The following is a 22888-nucleotide window of genomic DNA, read 5'->3' on the forward strand; positions in this document are numbered from 1 at the left end:
CAGCTCTAAGTAACACGTATAGATGCGCTCTCAATGAAAGACGGATGCTTCATCCGTCGCTCCCTACGTCGCGCCGCCAGCGTGACGCGCCGCAGTTGGAGCTTCATGATGGAAGACACGAAAAGGGTTTCAGTTAGCAATACATCTTCACATGCGCTTGTCTGAGACGATCAACGTTTTTATCGTGTTTCACCGTAGCCGCCGTCTCCTCTTCTCTCCCCCTCACCCTGTACGCGCCAACGTCGCAGGGTGTTGCGCCTCTGAACGGAACCGTTCCAGTGTGTCCCTACACGCAGCGGGAGGCAAGTCCACTTCGAACAGCTTTACTACGCGTGCTCTTCTCTCCTATCGATTGCAGAAAGGAGGCCTTTTTTTTTCTTACCTCTCGCTCTGTATTTATTTCATTCGCTCTTATACGATGGTCGGCGGCAAACAACGCCACGTTTTGTTCTTCGGCTCGCTGGCCGTCAGCGTGGCCGGGCACGACGTCTACGACGATGAGGTGGTCGCCCAGCTCGAGCGTCAGAGCGCGTTTGTGAAGCTGCGCACCACCGTCAGCGCACCGTTCCGCAAAACGGAAGAGTCGTTTGCCGCGGTGGCCACCTCGCCGCTCTACGAAATTCATCAGAATGACGCCCCCCTTGCCACCGCCGCTGCGATGGTGGGCGCCTTTGGGGCCCCGCAGCCGTCGCAGCCGCACCGCTTCTACCACAGTTCCCAGCATCAACACCACCGTCAGCGGGCAGCATTTGTGCCGGTGATGCTCGAGCTAGCAAAAGGCGTGGCGGCGGAGGAGGTGCCGTCGATTGAGGAGATGGACCGCGACCTGACCTCCCTCCCATCCCCATCCGACGACGGCCTGAGCGCGCTGAACAGCGGCGACGTGACGGCAGAAAACTACGCATCGGCCTCTGTGCGGATTGAGGTGGACTTGTCTCGAAGTGGCAACCGCACGGGTCTGGTCGCGATGCAGGAGGTGTCTTTACCCTCGTTAAACTACCTGGCGCGCCACCATGTCTGCACGCTCGTGCGCATTCCGCTGCTGACGAGCACCATTCAAAAGGCAGCCGTGAGCGACGTCGATGCGGCCTCGCTCGCGCTGGAGGAGGCGCAGCGGCAGTGCAGCAGCGGCAGCCTTGACGGTGCCGCCGACCTCGGCGCGGCTGGTGTGGCACTGCACCTGTACGTGGTGGTGCGCGTCGTGAGCCTCGCGGAGAAGGTGCGGCTGACGCAGGAGGCAGACGACGCCGTGCGCCCGCTGCTCGATGCTGCGGAGTCGGAACCGGCGGCGCTGCGGCTGCGCCTCACGCAGCGCGGTGAGGCCCCTTACGGTGCGATGCCGCTGACGGAGTTGTACCGGCATTACAAGCGCTTCTTCGAGCACGACGGGAACACGGTACTGAAACACGGTGACGCCATCATGCGCCGTCTCGGCAACGCACCGCGACAGCGTGAGGCGGACGCTTCCTTCCCGCACCGCTGGAACGCGCTGACGGAGGTCGACCTGCGGCCGCTGCTGCTCGGTGAGAAGGCGTTTGCGCCGCTGCTGCTGACGTTGGCGCACTGCACAAATCTTCGTGCCCTGTACGCGGATGGGAACCAACTGGGCGACCTGACCTGCGGCCGGCTCGCTGTGCTCTTCCGTCGACATCGCTATCTCGCCTACATTGGTCTCGCCAAGAACGGCATTCATGAGGGAGGGGCAGCGCAGCTGATGCGGCTGCTGAAACACAACCTGCGCATCACCGCGCTGCCGTGCGAGGGCAACTATTTCTCCGATGCGATGCAACAGCGCATTGCGCAGGCGACGGCGAAAAACGCTAACGTTATTGCAAACGACCCGCTGAACATCTTTTCTCAGGATTACAGCTACCTGACGGACCTATCGAGTCTGCCGGAGCCGACGCAGCGGCAGGCGCTGCGGACGTGGGCGATGCTGTCCGCCGCACCGGTCGGGGACGTCGATGTGATGGTGCACAACTCCACCACCAGTTCGCAGCGCACGATCGGCGACTCGCCGCAGATTGCGATGCAGCGTGCCAAGATGGCGCTGCACGCCCGCGAGACCTTCTCGCTGATCCCTCCCGCCGCGCTGGCGCCGCTGCTGAACGAGGTGATGCGGACGGTGTACGTGGCGGTGTCGCGCCTGCTGCCCGACCCCCTCGTGCGCTCTCTCTTTTCAGATATGGAAATGGTTCTGGCGAGGCAGCAGGAGCAGAAGGAGGCGCAGGCGGACGGCGCGGCGACGCAGCGAGGGAGGGGCGACGCGGGCGGCTCGTCGCTTCCGCACGGCGTGCGGGCTGCGTTGGGCGATGAGCGGGCGGCGCCGATCAACCCCGAGAAGCTGTATGCGCGCTCCTTTGCCCGCGTCGTCGTGACGGTCTTCCGCGGGTTGATGCTGTCGACGCCGTGGGAGGAGATGGCGGTGGTGCTGGAAGGGATTGGCCGCATGCATCGGGATTTGGGCGTCATGGCCGAGGATTACTGGCTGGCGGTGCACGTGTTCATGGCGGCGGTGCGCATTAGCTGTGGCTCCGACAGCTACGATGCCGATCACGCGTCGTCTTTCCTGGCCATACTGGCCTTGGCGGTGCGCACCACCGCTGGCTTCGCTGTGCAGCTTAAATAAAGGTCCATTGAAGGTAGATGTGTGTTTCGTTTCCCTGTTGACCACAGCAGTCATTTTTACCCTGCCGCGGGTTCCTTTGTTTCTCATTGTTGCCGCCTATTTTTTTTTGAGTTTTGTCTAGCGGCCGACCTCGCTGCTCCGCTGCTGTTTTTATGATACCTCGCCGTGTGTTTGACTACACTGCTGCGGCGTACACTTGATTTCGTTGTTGAATAGATATTAGCGTTGCTCCTCCCTCGTTTCCTCTTCACGCAAACGGCGAACGCATAGAAACGAAAATAAGGGTTCACAATTGACAGTGGATGCTGTTATGTGTGTATGTGTGTGTGTGTGTGTTCTCTTTTCAGGTGGCGATAGCACAGAGCCGTACGCGGGGAGAGGGGAAAAGGTTCAGTTGGTAGAAGCGGTGTGTTGCGTCCCGTCGCATCGGAAGAGCAGCCAGTGCAAAGGCACCCTTCTGTTTTCTTCTCTGCCGGAGCGGAAGGTACGCGCACATGCAAAAGCGAGTTTCACGACAGAACGGACCTCTCATCATCTCGTACTCTTCGTATCTTTTCTTCTTCATTGCTTTGTAAATAGAGTGCACCAACGAAAAGGGATAGCGTTGCATCGAGCAGCTGCTCCGCCTTTGCTTCTCTGTTCATTCGTTTGATAAATCCACTTCGCAGCTGCCCGTGCAGTTGATCCACACTCGTGGTGGCTCTCAGCGCCTTCAACTGCTGCCGATCAGCAGCAACAGAGAAAGAAACTATCGAAGAAGAAAAAGGCAACGAATTATTTTTTCGTCGTCGCCATGACCTCTATTCTAAAGTTGATGCCGCAGGAGTACCTGCACGTAGAGGACACAAACACGTGCGACGTGCTCACCCTTGTCGGCCCCATCACCTTCACCATGTACGACCACCACCGCCGACTGCACCAAAGCCCCCTGCAGTTCATCGTTGTTCCTCCAGGGCACTACATCGAGGTACAGAACCCACTGCACCGGGTGCAGCAGCAGCAGCAGCAGCGTTCACACTCCTCCACATCATCCAACGCAGGCGCCGAGGGCAAGAGCAACGGCAACGCGACTCCGGTGTACTTGCTCCTGAGAAGCAACGCGACAAGCCCTACAGGGATGGAGACTGTCAAATACAGTCGCTGGAAGAGCCCCTATGGCAGCAGCGAACTCCGCTTTGCCGAGGACTCGCCGTTTCCACTCCTACCCGACGAGGAAGCCGGCCACATCTTGCCAATGCCGCTGCTCTCCGCCAATGAAGCGCTGGTGCTGGAGGCAAAAGAGGCGCTCGACACCGCCGACCCCGTCACCGGCGCGGTGCGACACCGGGAGCAGCAGGAACAGTACCTGTACCGCGGCCCCGGACTCTACCGCCCGCGCCTCGACGAAGAAGTCGTGCGTCGAATTGAAGGAGAGTTTGTGTCTTCGATGCAGGTGTGCTACCTGACGGCGCGGTGCGACTTCACCGACGATGAGGGTGTGGCGCGGGTGGCGGGGGAGCGGTGGAGGCAGCAGGTGGAAGGGATCTTCTTTCATCACCCGGCGGTGGAGGTGGAGGTACGCGAGCTCTGCGTGGTGGCGGACACCGAGGCGGTGCAGTTCGAATCCACCACCGCCTTCTACGATGCGGATTTGAATCTGCAGCGGGAGGCAATGCAGCCTTACGTCATAACGCGCGCGCAGACGAAGGAGGGCGTCTACGTGCCGCGCAGCTTTGAGCGGCTTGTCTCGCGGCGGCGCCAAATTCACCTGTCGCCGACGCAGTACTGTGTCGTTGCGAGCCCGGTCGGCCCCGACGGTGCACCGCGACCGCGGGAGGCGGAGGTGCGGGTGGGGAAGCAGCGGTTCACCCCGCAGCCGGGCGAGTGCGTGACGCGCGTGCTGGACGCGCTCGTTGTGAAGGAAGACGAGGCGCTGCTGCTAACGGCGCTGCAGTCGTACGCGGAGGTGGACGAGAAGAGCGGGGCGGAGATGCAACGCGAGGGCGGCTCTCGCTGGCTCGTGCCGGGGCCTCGGCAGTACGTCCCGCCCATCTACGCGCGAGTGGTGGAGCGCCGACACGTCATCAAGCTGGAGGAAAACAGCGGCGTGTACGTGCGCAACGTCTTCTCGGGCCAGGTGCGGTCAGTCTTCGGCCGCCCGTTTATGCTCAGCGCAGAGGAGGAGTTGTGGGCGCGGCCGATCAGCGCGTACGTGCGTCGTTTGCACGCCCAGCCGCGGCAGTCGCTGCGTGTGGACGACATGTCCGCGGACGAAATCGCAGAGGCGGCGGTGGAGGAGGGGCGTGCAAACATTCGCCGCACCGCTGACCTTTTGAGTGGCGCCTACACTGCTGTGAGAGTGGAGAGTAACGCGAATCCTGCTACTACTATTACTGCTACGAGTGCTGCTGGGGCCGGAGCAGCACCACACTCGAATCACGAAGACGAAGACGTGAGTGACGAAGAGGATGGGGCGCAGTGCGGCGGCGACGGCTCTACGGGCAACGCGAGCCACAACAGCAGTCCCAGCGCCGCGGTGGACCCGTACGCGTCCACGCTGGACATTTTGAAGATCGCCGAGCAGAACGCCCACCCGAGCTGCCAGTCCAGCGACATCGCGCAGTACTACGTGATCAGCGCGAATGTGGAGCACAACACACTGATGCGGCTCTACGACACGAGCACTGGCCGCAGTCGCGTCGTTGCGGGGCCGGCGACGGTGTACCTCGAGCCGCACGAGCACTTTACCCCGTTGTCCCTCTCAGGCGGTCGCCCAAAGGAACCTCATCAAATACACGCTTTAAGCCTGTACTTGGGCCCCGATTACATGGCAGACACCATCGAAGTCGAGACACGCGACCACGCACGACTGCGTCTGCACCTGGCGTACAACTGGGAGTTCGATGGCGTAGAGGCGGGCAGCAAGATAGGGGTGGACGCGCAGCTGGCCTTCACAATTCCTGACTTTGTCGGGCAGGCCTGCAAAGCGCTCGCCAGCCGCGTGCGGTCCGTCGTTGCAGGGCAGACGTTCGAATTTTTCCACTGCAACTCGTCGACGCTGATCCGACAGGCCATCTTCACCTCCGCCACGGACGGGTCTACGGTGGTGCAGAACGACTCGCTCCTCTTCCGGGCGAACGGGCTCCGCATCACGACCGTCGATGTGCAGAGCGTCGAGCCGGTCGACACGAAGACGCGCATCGCGCTGACGAAGAGCGTGCAGCTGGCGGTGGAGATCATCACGAAATCGCAAGAGAGCGACGCCTCGCATCAGGCGGCTCTCTTAGAGCAGGAGGCGAAAGGCGCGCTGGAGCTGCAGATCATGCGGGATCGCGCGAAGGCCGAAGAGCAGCGGACGGCGTTGCTGAAGGTGATTGGCAACAACACGGTGCTGGAGCAGGCTGGGGCAAGTCGGGCGCAGGCTCTAGCAGAGAGCGAAGCGCGCCTGGCCGAGGCGCAGGGCGAAGTGGAAGCCACGCCAATCCGCTGCACCGCGCACTCAGTCGGCATGGACGCGGAGCTGGAGGTGCTGCGGCAGCGCGCGGAGCTTGACCTGGCACACCGCGAGTCGATGAACAAGCTCGCCATCGAGAAGATGCGTCGGCTGGCGGATATTGAGGCGACCAAGTACGAAACGATCATGAACGCGCTGGGGAAGGAGACGCTGATAGCGATTGCAAATGCGGGACCTGAGCTGAAGGCGCAGCTGCTGGGTGCGTTGGGTCTGCAGGGTTTTGTGGTGACGGACGGCTGCACGCCCATCAACATGCTGAACTTTGCTGATCAGATCGCCTCTCGCTCAGCAGCTGCATAGAAGAGAAAAGAAGGGGGGGGAGCAAGAGAGTGAACCTGACCAGCCGGCGCACCTCTAAAGCATTTGTTCTTCCGTTCCTCTCTGCGCTCCCATCACATCAAACATGATCACTTCTTTCACATCTTTTTCTTTTTACTGCCGTTGTTGCCTTTTTCTTCCCCCGGTTCTGCGGTTCTTCGGAATACTTTGGCAGCCGTTATGGCTCCTTATCGTCACGTGATACAAGTTTAATGAAGAGAGACGGTTTTGTGCGGGGAAGGATGTGGAGCTCGCACAGGCACACATGCGCGGGGGATCTGCAGAGATAAAAGAGGGGATGCGCAGGAAGTAACCTGTGTACGTTGCCGTTCTGTTGATTCTCCGCCCCACAACATAGAAAGTATTCTGCCTCTCACGCTGTTGGGCTTTGACTCATGTATCTGTGTTCGTTCCCACAGCCGTTGCGCGATGCAACTGCTTTTCCCCTCTTGGTTATTTCTACCGCCCTCCCTCTTGCCTTTGTTTCTAAATAGGGTGTTATTGCGGTGCTGCCCCGTCGCGTCGGCATCACAGCGGTTCTCACGGCTGCGCATGAACAACAAGCAGTCCTCACGCCGCAACCCGCACGCGCGTTACACGAATCAACAACATTATAATATAATAATAACCTGTCCTTGAAACAGTACACCAAGATGCCACGCGAGGTGATCATCGGCACCTCCGACGCAGGCGAAGACCCCGCGGACCCTTCGCAAGTGCTGGCACAAGAAATGCCGGCACTCTCGGTGGTGGAGGCACACATGCAACGCCTTCGCTACGACTTATGCGGCGACCGCCACGCCAGCAGCGGGTACGCCGCGCGTGTGAGCATTCCCGCGAGCGACCTTACCCGCATCGCCTCCTTAGTGGACTTGTTGGATCAACTGCGTAATTGGTCGATTGAAGAAGGAACGACTTTTGTGGAGGAGCCGAGCCGGCTAGCGGAAACGGAGGCACCAGAGGCGGTGGTGGCGTGTGTGTGTAGCGGTCGTCCGCGGCTTATGACGCAGGCGCTCTCGGTAGTGCAGCCCATGCTGCGTCACCCGCAGACTGCATGGGAGCTGCGGCGCGTGGTGTGCGAAGTCCAGCGTTCGAGAACGCAGCACGCGAACAGTACGAGTAAGAAGGCAAGGGAAGAGGAGAAGGAGGAAGGTAACGCAGCGGAGCTGAACTTGGAGGCAGAGGACGGGACACGCGGCGACCCCCTCTTGATACTGTTGGCGGATATTGTGGCGCATCACGCCGGCGCAGCGCCCCTCCTTGCGGAAGCGTTAAGCACCGCCGCAGCGGTCGTGCAGGTGGTGTTGCACGACCTGTCACAGGGGGAAACGGAGGAGGTCGTCTTCCAACGCGTGCGGTCCATCGCCGACGCCCTCTACGCGACGCCGCTGGTGTTTCACATCGAGTTGGCGATGCGACGCTTTGCGGCGGTGGCGCCGCTGCAGGTAAACGGCGTGCATTTTTTTGCGGCGCTGGTCGACCTGCCGGCACTGACGGACGATGGGCCGGCTCGTGTGCCCAGCAGCGGTGCGGCTGCTGATGACAGCGGCTCTGCGCACGCCGTTGATGCGACGCGGGCTCGAGAGGAGCGGGAGAAGAGCATGGGGCCGGGGGAGGAGCTTCCGGAGGAATCGGTGTCGCCTCCTTCCTCTTTGGCGGACGTTGTGGCGCACAGTGACGGGGTGCTGGACGTGCTGCAGCGTGCCATGCAGCTCCACCGACACCTTCTCTCGCTCCGTCGCGGTGTATTGCATGTTTGGTGCGTCTGTGCGCAGCGCCCCCCGTGCCGAGTGTCGCTGCTTCGCCACGGCGTCTACGGAGCTGCGCTGCGGCAAGTAAGCGAGGTGGGTCCGTACACCATGGACGTGTTCCGCGAAGCGGCAGAAATCGTTGGGTACTTCACTCCCCTGTTGGACGTCTTGCAGCGTCGCTCGCTGCTGCTCACACTGCACGGCATCCTGCAGCGACGACCACAGCTGGAAATGATCGAGGTGGTGCTGGCGCTGCTTGTGGCGGTGCTGACAGTGGTGAGCCGTCCGAGCAGCACGGGGGACGCTCCGCACGATCGTACGCATCGCCACCCTCACGGAGACGTGCGTGGTGATGCAGGCCGCGGCCGTCGCGGAGGGAACAGCGACCCCTACGCGATGTACGCCACGTGCGTCCAACCGCCCACCCTCCCCACCACCTCTCCGTCGCGTGTCCCTGCTACGGTGGCGGAAACAGAGGCACCTCGTCAGCGCTGTCTTCGACTGAGTCCCTTGTTCTGGCAGCCTTCCTCTTCCTCTTCCACCTCTTCTATCAGTAGCACTACCAGCCGTGCAGCAGACGGCGATACGTGGCAGTTCATGTTGCAGCGCTGCGCCTTACCGCAGCTGGTGAGTGGGCTGCACGGATACTTCTCTGCTTGTGAGGTGGTGGATGAGCAGGATGCCGCCGCGGTGGAGCGCGTGTGCGCGCTTGCAGAGGCGGTGCTGACCTTCTTTTGAGGTCCTCGCTCCCCTCCCCCCTCCCCCTTTCTGGTTGCGTGTTTAATATCCGGCCTCAGCGCTGTGTATTTCTCGTACAATGTAGGAACCGTGAAGTGCTTTCAGCCAGATCAGCTCCGCGTGGAGAAACGAAATACCGTGAAAGAAGTTCGTCTCTCGCTGCTAACACGAACTTCCCAAAAAACGGAGGTTTCTTGGAGTCGCGCGTAAAGCTACCAGTTGCGAAGAGCGTGGTTCTACCGACAATCTTTTCTCTTCGTGTTTCCGTTGTTGGACGCCGTGCTCTCATCAGCGATGCCGTACCTGCGTCGCGGCAAAGAACGAAGGTATCCGGCATCTTCACTATCACTCCTGTCCATTGTGTCTCGCCACCTTTTTCTCTGCCTCGTTGCGCACCCGCACTCACGTTGTGCGTGTTGCCGACCCTTTTTTTTTTCTTCTCAATCAACGGTAGTTTCACGCATACAGTACACGCACCAAGCGCGACTCCGTCTCATGACAGCGCTAGCGGAAGAACAACGGTCGCAGGCGGCCCTGCAGTTTCTCCTATTAGACCAAGACTCCGACGGGTACATCGCCAGCGATCAACTCGGCGAGTATCTCCGCACCGTCGGCCTCTACCCAACACCGTCGGACATCGCAGGCTACCTCCCTATCGTCGATCCGCACGGCACGGGAAAAGTTGCCCAAGAGGATGCGCTGCAGCTGGCGGAGCAGCTGTACCCGCAGCGCACCACGCCTGAAGAACTGCACGCCGCCTTGAAAGTGTTAGACGACGATGCGGACGGCTACATGACGACGGCGCAGTTGCGGCTATTTCTGGTAAGCCTTGGCACGCGCCTGACGACCGAGGAGGCGGACGAAATTATTCATGACGTAGAGAAGGATGCCGATGGGATGATCAACTTGGAGGACCTCGCGCAGATGCTGATGCCGCGAAACGCTGAGCGAAGCATTTGAGGAGAGCCCTTTGGTGCATGAGCTGTTCGTCACTTCTTGGATCCCTCTCTCTCTCTTTCTCATCTCCTCGCCTTTGGCGTCGATTATTTTCTTCCTGGACTGCTGGTTGGTTTATGTATATTAGTCCTCGTCTTGTGATACTGCAGACAAACCCGTAGTGTAGATGACCTTTGTATTATGCTTCACATTTCGTCGACGTTGTGGCGTCGGGTGGCCGTAGAACATCCGCCACAAATCGACTCCGACAGCTTTAAGCAGCACACAATTACCTGTTACTACCAATATTATTATTATGTGAGTACCGCTCCCGCACGCTCTCTCTGTGCTACTAACTGCACTTCTTCTCTGCTGTCTCCTGCGCTCTTCAAACACCCGTCCCTTCCTTTCTTTTTTTGTGTGTGTTTTACGTGGGTCACTGCGGTGTCGGTGCGAGGGGACACTCCTACGTCGTCGCACGTGCACAGCAGAAGCTGGAGCATGCAACGCGGTTCGAGCGACGCTACGTACGCCCCTATCTAATGACGACGACGTGAGCACATCCACACACACATACACACGCATACATTATCTGAGCGCTGCTAAACGACATAAAACAGGCGCAAAAGCACTAAAGGGAAACAACATCATAGAGTGTGGTGCGCATCTCCATGCCGCGCTCCACGCTCTTCCTTGACAATGGCGGTTACACCATCAAAGCTCTTTACCTCCCTGCCTCTTCTTCCCAAACCGCTGCCGCCCGCCCTTCCTCTAGCGGTGGAACGAGCTCCTCGTCTTATTCCTCTGCCCATAGTGCGCCGACACCAACGCCAAGAGTCTTTGTCATGCCCAACTGTGTCGGTGCCGCACCGCACGCCGGCACCGGCATCGTCGGCGACCAACTCTCTCGCCTACCGCACTACCACGGGCTGATGGTGCGTCGCCCGGTCGATCGCGGCTTTATCGTCGACGGTGCCCTGCAGACGCGCATGTGGGAGCACGTCCTGCAGCACTTCGCAATCGAGCAGGAGGATGAAGTTGACGTGTGGCTGACGGTGCCTTTTGCGGCCCCGAAGGCGGTTGCGCAGCTACTCTGGCTGCTCTGCACTCGCAGCTTCCGCTTTGGGTCTGTGACGGTCGTCAGCAGCAGCTTTTTGGCACTGGTAGGCTACAGCTTTCCCAACATGGGCTCCGCAGTGCACATCAAGATGAACACCGCTGCAGGAGACGCCGTCGCGGGAGAGAGAACGTCGTTCCCGGAAGATGCGCAGCGCAGCCGCAAACGCGCGCGCACAACGGGGCACGCAGCTGCCAATGCCTATGGTGCTGGAGATGGCAACGGAATGGAAAAAGGAGGTACGGCGATAGTGGTGGATGTCGGCTTCTCGGGCACCACCATCGTCCCCTACATCGACTTCCTCCCCGTTGCCAGCTCTATAATTCGACTTGACGTTGGTGGCAAGCTGCTCACCAACCGGCTCAAAGAGCTCCTCAGCTTCCGGCAGGTGAATGTGATGGAGGACACCTGGCTGATCAACCACGTGCGGGAGCGGTGCTGCGTGACGGCGATGCAGCCGTGGCGGAGCCTGCGGCTCTGCGCGGCCATGTGGGAGGGGACGTCGCGTGAGGAGCTGGAGGCGCAACTGACGCGGGCGAGCCACACGGTGCGGGACTCCCGTGATGGGAGTTCTCTGCTGCAGACGATGGCGCGGAGTCGAGGGGCGGTCCGTGGTGATGAGAGCGGCGGGCGCGGCGGGCGCGGCGTCACGGACAGGGAGGCCGCGGATACGCCGGTACGCTTTTACCTACCGACCATCCCCGCGCTTCTCCCGCTGGGCGTGGTGGAGGCAGAGCTGCCCGCGCGTCTGCCCAAAAGCAGCGCCGTCGATTCCACCGCCCTGCAGCACCTACTGCTCTGTCAGGAGCGCTTCTTAATTCCCGAGCTCCTCTTCACACCGGGCGATGTCGGGCTGGATCAGCAAGGTCTTCCGCAGGCCATTACGGAAGGTGTGTTTCAGCGAGGTCTGCTGCAGCACGTCGTGACGCTGCTGCGGCCGCAGCTGCTGAAGCGGGTCTGCGTGTACGGCGGACTCGCGGACACCCCGCTACTCCTTGCGCGACTTCACGACGAGGTGCAAGCGGTAGCACCCCTGGCAGCAGGACGTGCAGGCAGACAAAACAACGGCAGCAGCAGCGAAGAAGAAGACGTAGCGAAGGAAGGAGACGATGTGGACGGCCAACACAAAGGTGGCGTGGAGGCACCTCCGCCTTTGTCAGCGCTGTTGGAGGACGCGATTGCTGCTGCTGCTGCCGACTCGAACGGCGCATCGTCGGTGCCATCGTTTTCGGCGATGACGCTTCAGCCTTTAATCGGAGCGTTTTGCCTCCTCAGTGCTGATGCCGCGTCGACGTCGGCTGCGGCGCAGAGACTCGTACGGCTGCGTGCGATGGTCCAGCAGCGGTCTCAGGTGGAGCTGCAGCGTCCGGGGGGTGGGCGGGTGACCGTCGAGACGTTCCATGAAGCGATGCAACGTGTTTGGTAGCCCACCAACACAAGCGCAGAGGTGAGAGGAAAACAGAAACAGCAGTAAATGAAACAAAGAGGGAGAGCGCGTTATCGCCTTAGACCACGGAAGGGAGTTACAAGACGCGGTGCAGACACCCACGCGGTTTAGTTGTACAGGCGGGTCGCTGCCACGAGAACAAGGGCCTTCGCTACGTTGCCGCATGGCTGCGCAGGAGTGGAAGGAGAGAGCTTCAAAGGAAAAAGAAAGACCCCGGCTTTTTGTTTTTACCGACAACTTTCCATCCAAAGCTCAACCTTTTCCGATTGGCGGTGCATCTCCTGACGCAACGACTTCATCGTCCAGTGCATGTCTGTTCGATACATCTGCCTTTCTTCTGTGTTCGTCGCTTACACGTCTTCTATTTTCTCCTCTTTCCCTTTCCTCCCTGCACTGCCCTGTCCCTCCCCCCTACGCACACAAACGGACGCCTTTCAACAAGAAGTTCTCTACTCTCTATTTGACTTACTGCAGCACAGAGGCATCACCTCCTCCCACATAACGCATTTCCCTTTTCCTTTTCATCTCAAAAAAAAAACCCTTTCCTATTTGCAGCAATGGCTTCTCGTGTGAACAACCTGTTGTCGCACATCGCGATCCGCGATTCGGACAGCGATGAGATGCGCTACGTGAAGCAGCGCCTCGCCCTGGCCAGTCTCGCCTCCCAGTTCACCATGTCGCAGGAGAAGATGAAGCAGATTACCATGTACATGATCCACGAGATGGTGGAGGGTCTTGAGGGCCGCGAGAGCACCATCCGCATGCTGCCGTCCTACGTGTACACCTCCAACCCGAACAAGGCGACCGGCGTGTACTACGCGCTGGACCTCGGTGGCACGAACTTCCGCGTGCTGCGTGTGAGCCTGCGCCACGGCAAGGTCGATGCCCGCATCGACTCGAAGTTTGTGATCCCGAAGGCTGCCTTGACCGGCACCGCCACCGACCTCTTTGATTTCATTGCCCAGAGCGTGAAGAAGATGATGCTGGAGAATGCGCCTGAAGATATGGAGAACCGTGTGCCCCTCGGCTTCACCTTCTCTTTCGCGTGCGACCAGAAGGCCGTGAACAAGGGTCTGCTGATCAAGTGGACGAAGGGCTTCTCGACGAAGGGTGTGGAAGGCCAGGATGTGGTGGAGCTGCTGCAGACCTCGCTGCGCCGCGTGAAGATCAACGTGAACGTGGTGGCGCTGTGCAACGACACCGTTGGTACGCTGGTGGCCCGCTACTTCGTGGACACGGATGTGCAGGTCGGTGCAATTATCGGCACGGGCTGCAACGCGTGCTACTTTGAGCGTGCGTCTGCCGTGACGAAGGACTCCGCCGTGGCCGCCCATGGCAACGCCGTGACGCCGATCAACATGGAGTGCGGTGGCTTCGACTCCAAGTACAAGTTCGTCCTGCCGATCACGCAGTACGACGACGAGTTGGATCAAATCACGCCGAACAAGGGCAGCTGCCAATGGGAAAAGATGGTTTCCGGCATGTACCTTGGCGAGGTCGCTCGTCGCATCATCGTTCACTTGGCGAAGATCGGCTGCCTGCCGCGTGAGCTGCAAGCTGGTTTGACGAAGGCGTGGTCCTTTGAGAGCAAGCACCTTGGCATGATTGCGGCGGATCAAATGCCCGGCCTGCAGTTCACTCGTCTGCTGCTTCAGAAGATCAGCGGTGTGGATGTGACGGATGTCAGCGACCTGCACACGGTCCGCGAGGCGTGCTGCCTCGTGCGCAGCCGCTCTGCCGAGCAGAGTGCCATCTTCAGCGCTGCCCCGATGCTGAAGACGCACACGCAGGGCCTCGGCACGATCGCCGTGGACGGTTCCGTCTACGAGAAGATGCCCTCCTTCCAGCGTCTGTACCAGGAGAACATCTCGCGGCTGCTCGGCAAGATGTCGAACGCGAAGGCGGTGCTGCAGAAGGACGGCAGCGGCATCGGCGCGGCCATGATCTGCGCCCTCGCGGCGGCGGCGGCGAAGTAGGCCCACGCACGAAGCAATCGAGCGTGCAACAGCACTTCTTTTCCCGCCGCCTTCTGTCGTCCTTCGACGCACTTCGCCACGGCCGATGTCCTCTGAGGTGGGCCGCTGCAGCATTGAAGGTGCGGACCCTTTCTTGGCGGAGAGTGAAAAGAACTCGTTAGCCTGGGTAGTTGCGGAAGTGAAGACGGTGACGGATAGCGAGAAGACGAAACGGAAAGAGGAGTTTGCTGGTACTTGAGTTCAAGTCATCCACACGACAGCCCACTCACTCGATCCGTCCAAACGGTGAGAAGGGCTGCCTGTTGCTCCCACACACGATGCCTCCACTTTTTTCCGTGTTCGCCGGCGTGTTTGCTGGCTCTGCATTGTTGTGAGTTGTGAGGTCTTTCTCCTATTTTTTATAACGTTCTGTAATCTTCCATCTCTTATCAGTTCAGTGCGGAAAAGGACGTTGATGGTGCAGCGTTGCACGAGCGGTGGTTTTGCTTTCCCCCCTCCTTGTATTTTCTTCTTCTATTTGCACCGCTGTTTCTCTCTTCGAGTCTCGCATCTTATTTCGCTTTACGCAATTGAAACTATTGTGTCGTTCTCGGACTGTAAATGGTGAGTCGACTCGTTTTAGTTTTCTGAGAAACCACGCGAGAGAGAGAGCGAGAGAGACGAAGAGAGAGAGAGGGGGGAAAAGACGGTCGCCCACCGCCACTTCGCTGCTTCACGATTCATCCGGAAATTTTTAAAAAGCAAAGGGAAGGAGCCTCGGCTTTTGTGTGTTGTTTCTCCTGATGGATGTGCTTTCAACGATTTGTTTTATCCAAATTGAGGATGTGAAGCCGACGTTTTCTATCTCTCTATTACTAACCTCAAATTATTATTATTCTTCTTTGTTGTTGTTGTCTGGTCAAACGTGGAGCTACAAAGGAAAAAGAACAGCACTACATTAAGATCCCAAGTCGCTTTATATATATATATATAAATCATTCTTCTTTGTCCTTTTCGTTTCAACCATCAAAACGTGTCGTCCCCGTCTCCCTTGACCTGTCGTGCCTCCCATTCCCCGCAGCGTTCGCCGCCTGCGACTTCTTTTTTGCTCACTAGCACGGCAACGCATCTCTGTCGCGGACAGCGTGATCGTCTCTCTGTCGTTTTCTGGTTTGTGTTCTTCTCGCTTGTAGTGCAGGTATTTTACTCCTCCCGGCGATATTTTTCGTTGTTCCTTTTCTTTTTTTGCGGGCGTATCCGCAGCATAGAAGTACGGGTGAATAAAGAAGCGCGATGCATGCGCCTGAGGCGGTGCACCTCCGCCTCGTTTCACTCACGTTGAGGGCGACGGCGGTCAGAGCGAGAAACAGCAAAGAGGGAGTTGGCGTAGCCGCTGCCTCACCGTGATGCACGGCGCCACGAACACGACAGGGGAAAATGGGCGGGCCAACGCGACGCTGTCGGAGAAGACGACGCTCATTCAATCCCATTCTTTTCGAAATACGATGATGAGTGTAATGACGCATGCAAAGATCATCTACGCACGCCCAGAGGGAGAGAAGGACGTTCTTCCTTAGAGGGCATATGTGCGCTTCTGATCCACAGGAAAATACCTCTGGTTTCTTCATTTGCGTTGTTTGCTTCGTCATTCGCGCGTTGTCTCTTTTCTTTTAGCAGCAACAACTAAAAAAGAAAACGCATTAAATTTCTCTCATTTATTTGTCTCTCTTCCGGCTGTGGCATGCGGTGTCAGGAGGAGGCATTATGTATGCGTGCGAGTGCACTCGAGAAACAACCACCAAACACGAGGTTTGACGTTTGCATTGCGGTTAGCTCTTTCAGCGGTTGCCGTGAAGCGCATGGAAACGTGCGGTGTGTGTGCAGATGGCCTTGACAGCGGATGTATGGAGGCGGCCGCACCACAAGGCGAATGAACGCGCTGAAAAGGAGGGAGAAGAAACCGCCCCTCTCTCCTTTGTCAGAGAGTCTCTCGGCTGCTTCACCGCACGGGTCGTTCACGGTAATAGGGAGGCATCAACGCGGTGCCCTGCAGATGAATTATGTGTGTATATGTATGTTCGTCATGCGCGTATCAACTCTTTTATTTTTTCTGCCCTTTTAAACCACATTTTCTCTTCGCTTCTCTTCTGCGTCTGCGCTTTCATGTTGCTGCTGTCGTTGACGCCTCGCACACACATACATACGCGTTTGCGGCCGCGTTTTCTCATTTCCACCCCATAACGCGTCCTCTTCTAGAATTTTTAACGCGCTCCTACCAGCTTTCAACAGTCTTTCTCGTCTCCTCTTTTAACTTCTACTTTTACGCTACAAAAGATAAGGCTCTGCGCTGCTTCTTTTGGGTTCTGTAAATACAAGCATTCTTTTCCCTTTTCCTTTTCATCTCAAAAAAAAAACCCTTTCCTATTTGCAGCAATGGCTTCTCGTGTGAACAACCTGTTGTCGCACATCGCGATCCGCGATTCGGACAGCGATGAGATGCGCTACGTGAAGCAGCGCCTCGCCCTGGCCAGTCTCGCCTCCCAGTTCACCATGTCGCAGGAGAAGATGAAGCAGATTACCATGTACATGATCCACGAGATGGTGGAGGGTCTTGAGGGCCGCGAGAGCACCATCCGCATGCTGCCGTCCTACGTGTACACCTCCAACCCGAACAAGGCGACCGGCGTGTACTACGCGCTGGACCTCGGTGGCACGAACTTCCGCGTGCTGCGTGTGAGCCTGCGCCACGGCAAGGTCGATGCCCGCATCGACTCGAAGTTTGTGATCCCGAAGGCTGCCTTGACCGGCACCGCCACCGACCTCTTTGATTTCATTGCCCAGAGCGTGAAGAAGATGATGCTGGAGAAGGCGCCTGAAGATATGGAGAACCGTGTGCCCCTCGGCTTCACCTTCTCTTTCCCGTGCGATCAGAAGTCTGTGAACAAGGGTCTGCTGATCAAGTGGACGAAGGGCTTCTCGACGAAGGGTGTGGAAGGCCAGGATGTGGTGGAGCTGCTGCAGACCTCGCTGCGCCGCGTGAAGATCAACGTGAACGTGGTGGCGCTGTGCAACGACACCGTTGGTACGCTGGTGGCCCGCTACTTCGTGGACACGGACGTGCAGGTGGGCGTGATTATCGGCACGGGCTCGAACGCGTGCTACTTTGAGCGTGCGTCTGCCGTGACGAAGGACCCCACCGTGGCCGCCCATGGCAACGCGATGACGCCGATCAACATGGAGTGCGGTAACTTCGACTCCAAGTACAAGTTCGTCCTGCCGATCACGCAGTACGACGAGGATATGGATCAGCTGACGCCCAACCGCGAGAACCAGCGCCAGGAGAAGATCGTCGCCGGCATGTACCTTGGCGAGGTCGCTCGTCGCATCATCGTTCACTTGGCGAAGATCGGCTGCCTGCCGCGTGAGCTGCATGACGGTCTGTCGAAGATGTGGTCCTTTGAGAGCAAGCACCTTGGCATGATTGCGGCGGATCAAATGCCCGGCCTGCAGTTCACTCGTCTGCTGCTTCAGAAGATCAGCGGTGTGGATGTGACGGATGTCAGCGACCTGCACACGGTCCGCGAGGCGTGCTGCCTCGTGCGCAACCGTGCGGCGCAGCAGGGTGCCATCTTCAGCGCTGCCCCGATGCTGAAGACGCACACGCAGGGCCTCGGCACGATCGCCGTGGACGGTTCCGTCTACGAGAAGATGCCCTCCTTCCAGCGTCTGTACCAGGAGAACATCTCGCGGCTGCTCGGCAAGATGTCGAACGCGAAGGCGGTGCTGCAGAAGGACGGCAGCGGCATCGGCGCGGCCATGATCTGCGCCCTCGTCGTGAACGAGCAGAAGAAGAACTAGCGCCAGCACGACCACACGACGCTTTTTTCCAGTTCAGTAGTTCACCCAAGCTACTGTACTGCTCCCTGTACGCTTCAAAAGAAAAGCTCTAAGACGAAAGACGAAAGACCACCACTAGCCACTCGAGAGAGGAGGGAGATCGCGTGAACAAAGAGGAAAAGACGATCAAACAGGGATGCCGCCCTTTGTTTTCTTTGTGTCGTCTCCTCTGTTCGCTAAGCGTGTTCCTCAGCGCTAGATCAAAAGAAAGCGTTCTTCTGTTTGCTTCCACCCCGCCGCGCCTCTCTCTTTTGTTCTTTGTTTCTTTGTTTCTTCGTGGTCGTGAACTCGCCCACACGACAACACGCGCTCCTGTGAGTCGCGAGGCGTGGAAATAAACTCTTTTTTCTGTATCGCCCTCCGCGGTTCTCCCTGCGCATGGCTGCGGGCGTTCACGCAGAAGAAGAATTCCGGACGAAGAGACAATTGGGGAAGGGGCATGGGGAAGGGAGCAAGAACGATGGTTCGCGTTGCTTTCACTGTCATAAACTCTTCTCTTTTTGTTACTATTATTGTTCCAAGCAAGCCAGAAAGTATAATCCACGTTGAAGGCCTTAATAGAAAACATATTCTGTTTGTTTGTTTTTTGCTGCCCTCGCTTTACCTCCAACCCGTCTCCCGCTGGACCGATAACCCCCGCCCGTTCCTTTCGTGTCCCTTCGCAGCGGCAGCGGTGAAGGTTAATGAAAACGAACACACGGAGGAATCCACTTCTGTTTATTTCTTTATTATTTTTTAAAGACGTCTCTTTTCGTGTTTTTGTTTTGGATAACTGTTTATCTCTTCTTCTTTTTTCTTTTCCACATTGCTGCTATCGTGAAACGAGATGGTTAGCGAGAGAACGTTTGCGAACGCAGCCCGCGCACGTGCAATGGCTTCCAACACAGCTGGTCGTTTTCCTTTTTTCACGGGGAGCACTTTTGTTGATGCTCCGCTGTTGCCTGCCCGTTCGCGTGTGCGTGTGTGTACTCCCTCAAAAGGCTGAATTAAATGTTCTTTGATTGTTTTTCCATTGTTTTTTTTTTATTCTTCGCTGTTCTTAACTCGAATGTTTTTGTTTTTCTACTTCTTCTACTTCTACCGCAACGTGTCCGTGTGCTTTCGGTGAAGGGCGGCACCTCGCATACACGCAGCGAACGCTTCCAACAACCGCGGCACGTCTCCTCTTAGGGTCATCTCAATCGCCTTGGGAATTGAAAACTCGTGCTTTTTATATTTCTTCCCTCTCGCTTCGTGAAGGTGATGAAACATGCAAAAGAGAGAAAAACGGATGTTGGCTGACGTTGTTGATGATGTACAACCGTATGCGTACTACTGCTGCGTCGGCTTCTTCCATGCGGACCTGCGGGACGCGTTCCGCGAACGGCAGCCGCACACAGGGTTTCCTCTCTACACCTTCGTGCTTTTCCTTTGTCTTTCTCCGTTCTCACCACACGCATACAGGTCAGCTACGCAGCAAGAACGGCGAAGGTGTACGGCGGACAGCGTGTCGAAGACGAGGATAAAGATGTGAAGACGAAGTTAACGACGAAGAGAAGCGGCGTTGAGAAGGTTTTTGAAAGAACGAAAGAGTAAGAAGAGAGAGGTTGTGAAGTGCATGAGTGAAAGAATATATAAATAGGAAGTCTAACATGCTGGAGAGTTGATTGTTTTCTTTTTTTTTCCTTTTTTGAAAAGACGGTAAATACCTAATGCAGCAACAAAAGCAAGTAAAGTGCCTAAATGAAACACATAAATGCAGACCGAGCCGCAAACGCTCGGAAGGGGGGGGGTGAATCACGAGCCCCCCAAAGCTGACGTATTAACCGTTAGCTTTTCACGTACAGGCAGGGCGAGCAGGCCAAGCGGCACTTGTCCTGCAGACACAGTGCGAGACACCGGTTTTCATTGTTATTCAGTTGCACCAATAAAATAAGAAGAAATCTGTGGCGACTGTGTTGCATCTCCCTCTGCTGCTCGAAATCACGATCTCTGCTGCAGCTCTCTTCTTCTCCCTTTGGGCTGCTCCTTTCTCACCCCTCAATTTGTTCATGTTTTTTTCTGTTTTCCTAACCGGCGTTCTCAATAACGGGCGCGGCTTTACCTCCCGGCAGATTTTCAGCTGCGTTGGAAGTGCTGAACGGTCGCCCCTCTGGTGCAGCCTCGCGCTCCTTCAAAATTGCAGGGGATCGAAGAATCTATCATCATCTCTCTGATGCAGCGCCAGCTCGCCCGATGCACCCCTCGCCGCCTCAACGGGAGGTGGGCGGCACGGAGCTCCATCGTGTGCGTGGCTCCGTCACTCGCTCGCCATTCTACACGAACAATACAAATATCGCACTCGGCGGCGGCGGCGGTGGCACAGACGCAGCGACGATGGGCGCATACCCGTCCAAGTACATTTTCCCCTGTCTCATCTTCCTCCTCCCCGCCCGCACCTCCGGCGAGGACGACATCATCGTACGAGGCTCCTTCTTCTTCTGCCGGCACCGCCGCGACGACCACCACCACGCTTGGGATCCTGCAGCGCTTCGTGCAGCAGCGCGACTACGACGGCTGTGCCGCCTACTACGAGCACCACTTCGATCCGCCACGTCAGCACTTCATCGACGACTTCTGCGGCGGCTTCGCTGCGGATGCGCGGGATGCACTCTTAACGCTGATGCGCGTGTACACGAATATGGGCCGCATCGATAAAGTGCGCGGGGTGTTGAGCGTTGGGCTGCGTGACCTCGCCGCCGCGGAGGTGCAGCATGCGACCCCCCTGCGTTACGCGTCGCTAAGCCAGCAGGACGAGGCGGCCATGTGGGAGAAGGCAGGGGAGGTCGCCACGTCTCGCAGCGTTAGCGCCGCGCCGCCGCTGCGAGACGACTTACTATTACCTACAACTGCCCCCTCCTCTGCGGAGAAGGCAGGCGCGGCGAGCGGCACGGCTGAGCCCGCCCTCTCGTGGCATCGCGCGTCGCTGCTGAACGCATCGCTCTTCAACGCCTACCTCGAGGCCCTCACCCGACGCAGCAAATTCGCGGTCAACGAGGTCACGTTTCTGCTGGAGCAGATGAAGACCGCCGGAGTCAGGCGAGATGCGCTGACGTACCACTACCTCATCGAACTGCACGTGCGCGCGGGGTACGACCCGATTGGGTTGTGGGAGGAGATGAAGGCGCAGGAGGAGCCGCCGGTGTTGCCGCTGCCGGCGACCGTGCAAACCCTCCTGCTGCGTGTTGTTCCCTCGAGCCCGGACCCGGCCTTCGTCGTGGACGTCACCAAGGCAGCCCTGCGCTTTGGCACCACTGTAATGGACAAGCGGATGCTGGCTGACATGATCGAGCAGTGGCTTTCGGGAACTGCACGAACAACCGCGCCCGCGTCGTCGTCCTCGTCCGTCGACCCTCAACGGAGCAGCAGCAGCAGCAGCAGTAGCAACAGGGCGTCGCGCTACCCCCCGGAGTACACTCTGTGGCTCATGCTCGAGCTAGAGTTGCGGTGTGTCCTGGAGAAGGCGAGCTTTACACAGTACGTCCAGCGGCAGCACTTGACGGAGCTGCTGCTGCAGTGCGCGAAGTGCACCGATGCGGCAACGGCAGAGCAGGTGCTGGCGCTCATGGACCGCCACGCCCTCCCAAAAACAGCCGACGTGCTTGCGCTGGTGATCTGGTGCTGGTCGCAGGCGCTCGAGGTTGAGAAGACGCTCGACTTGATTGAGTGGATGGCGTTAAAGGGGTACCTTGACCAGGTGGACTGCTTTCGGAAGGCCTACATTGACACCTTGCGGTATGCGATGGAGCAGCACTACCTCATGACCTTCGCAGAAGCGCTGAGCACGCCGGCTCTGGCAGAGCGCGCACTGACGCACCTGCACGCCCGTCGGCAACGCGGTGAGCTCGTCTCGGCGCACTCGCTTGATTTAATCGTGCTGAGCTTCGCGCGTTTAGGCGAGGAGCGGCGTGCGCTGCAGCTCGTCGCGACGTACGAGACCCGCTGGGGCGTGAGCCCGCGCACGAGCACCTTCAACGCCCTCCTCGTCGGCTGCTCGCGGCACCGCAGCACGATGCTGCACCGCGTCGTGTACCGCACGATGGTGAACAGCGGCGTCGCCGCTAACGTGTTCACCTTCCGCGTTTTAATCCGACAAGCCGTCGTGACCGGCAACATCGACGAAGCGATTTTTTACCTGGAGGAGGTCACCCGTCACCCGGGGCTGAGGGTCGAGGTAGAGATGATCCTGCCCATCCTTGAGCGGGCCGCCCGCGTCGGCGACGGGGAGACGGTGAATCGAATGAGTCAGTACTCGCTGAAGTGCGACATTGGGATTGACAAGGGAGTACTGCGCAGCGTGATGCAGCAGCTGACGGAGGCGGGGCAAAGCGTTGAGGTGCTGAAGGGGCAGCTGCCGCTGCACGAGGCGCTGCGCTCGCGATCGAAGACGGGTCGCCAGCGTGCGCGCAATGAGGTGCTCCTGTGAGCTCCACAACGGAGAAGGAAAGGAAGGTCAACTCCTTCTTGCATATTCACAAGTAATGAAAGTGTCTTGGTGCATGATTTGCCTTCATAACATCAACGAAAGGAAAGAAATTTATTTCCAGCTGGCAACTTTGTTTTCCCTGTTCTTGTCGCACACGCAGCTC

At 58.2% G+C, this 22888-nt stretch overlaps 8 protein-coding genes across 12 annotated transcripts; all 8 read left to right on the forward strand.

The window, feature by feature from the left end:
* Nucleotides 1-418: 418 nt before the first annotated feature.
* On the forward strand, nucleotides 419-2629 carry ABB37_06310 (hypothetical protein; the record flags this gene model as incomplete). The annotated part of the gene is made up of 1 exon (XM_015804587.1): nucleotides 419-2629. The coding sequence occupies one exon, from the start codon at nucleotides 419-421 to the stop codon at nucleotides 2627-2629; it is 2211 nt and encodes a 736-aa protein (XP_015656565.1).
* Nucleotides 2630-3206: 577 nt separating this feature from the next.
* Nucleotides 3207-6422, forward strand: ABB37_06311 (major vault protein-like protein; the record flags this gene model as incomplete). Its single annotated transcript, XM_015804588.1, has 1 exon — nucleotides 3207-6422. The coding sequence occupies exon 1, from the start codon at nucleotides 3423-3425 to the stop codon at nucleotides 6420-6422; it is 3000 nt and encodes a 999-aa protein (XP_015656566.1). The 5' UTR covers nucleotides 3207-3422.
* Nucleotides 6423-6932: 510 nt separating this feature from the next.
* ABB37_06312 (hypothetical protein) lies at nucleotides 6933-8929 on the forward strand (the record flags this gene model as incomplete). Its single annotated transcript, XM_015804589.1, has 1 exon — nucleotides 6933-8929. The coding sequence occupies exon 1, from the start codon at nucleotides 7094-7096 to the stop codon at nucleotides 8927-8929; it is 1836 nt and encodes a 611-aa protein (XP_015656567.1). The 5' UTR covers nucleotides 6933-7093.
* Nucleotides 8930-9381: 452 nt separating this feature from the next.
* On the forward strand, nucleotides 9382-9889 carry ABB37_06313 (calmodulin-like protein; the record flags this gene model as incomplete). Its single annotated transcript, XM_015804590.1, has 1 exon — nucleotides 9382-9889. The coding sequence occupies exon 1, from the start codon at nucleotides 9425-9427 to the stop codon at nucleotides 9887-9889; it is 465 nt and encodes a 154-aa protein (XP_015656568.1). The 5' UTR covers nucleotides 9382-9424.
* A 431-nt stretch (nucleotides 9890-10320) lies between these two features.
* On the forward strand, nucleotides 10321-12408 carry ABB37_06314 (putative mitochondrial actin-like protein; the record flags this gene model as incomplete). 4 transcript variants are annotated; one of them, XM_015804591.1, is made up of 1 exon in its annotated part: nucleotides 10321-12408. In XM_015804591.1, the coding sequence occupies exon 1, from the start codon at nucleotides 10711-10713 to the stop codon at nucleotides 12406-12408; it is 1698 nt and encodes a 565-aa protein (XP_015656569.1). In that variant the 5' UTR covers nucleotides 10321-10710. The 4 variants fall into 4 exon arrangements, with proteins under 4 accessions (XP_015656569.1, XP_015656570.1, XP_015656571.1 ...); XM_015804592.1 differs by having other exon boundaries at nucleotides 10352-12408; XM_015804593.1 differs by having other exon boundaries at nucleotides 10355-12408.
* A 461-nt stretch (nucleotides 12409-12869) lies between these two features.
* Nucleotides 12870-14405, forward strand: ABB37_06315 (putative hexokinase; the record flags this gene model as incomplete). Its single annotated transcript, XM_015804595.1, has 1 exon — nucleotides 12870-14405. The coding sequence occupies exon 1, from the start codon at nucleotides 12987-12989 to the stop codon at nucleotides 14403-14405; it is 1419 nt and encodes a 472-aa protein (XP_015656573.1). The 5' UTR covers nucleotides 12870-12986.
* A 2233-nt stretch (nucleotides 14406-16638) lies between these two features.
* ABB37_06316 (putative hexokinase) lies at nucleotides 16639-18242 on the forward strand (the record flags this gene model as incomplete). Of its 2 annotated transcripts, none has more annotated exons than XM_015804596.1 (1): nucleotides 16639-18242. In XM_015804596.1, exon 1 carries the CDS (start codon nucleotides 16818-16820, stop codon nucleotides 18240-18242), a length of 1425 nt encoding a protein of 474 aa, XP_015656574.1. In that variant the 5' UTR covers nucleotides 16639-16817. The 2 variants fall into 2 exon arrangements, with proteins under 2 accessions (XP_015656574.1, XP_015656575.1); XM_015804597.1 differs by having other exon boundaries at nucleotides 16662-18242.
* Nucleotides 18243-20372: 2130 nt separating this feature from the next.
* ABB37_06317 (putative mitochondrial hypothetical protein) lies at nucleotides 20373-22725 on the forward strand (the record flags this gene model as incomplete). Its single annotated transcript, XM_015804598.1, has 1 exon — nucleotides 20373-22725. Exon 1 carries the CDS (start codon nucleotides 20476-20478, stop codon nucleotides 22723-22725), a length of 2250 nt encoding a protein of 749 aa, XP_015656576.1. The 5' UTR covers nucleotides 20373-20475.
* Between the last annotated feature and the right edge of the window lie 163 nt (nucleotides 22726-22888).

This window comes from Leptomonas pyrrhocoris (assembly GCF_001293395.1).
Source record: "Leptomonas pyrrhocoris isolate H10 chromosome Unknown, whole genome shotgun sequence".
NCBI lineage: Eukaryota > Euglenozoa > Kinetoplastea > Trypanosomatida > Trypanosomatidae > Leptomonas > Leptomonas pyrrhocoris.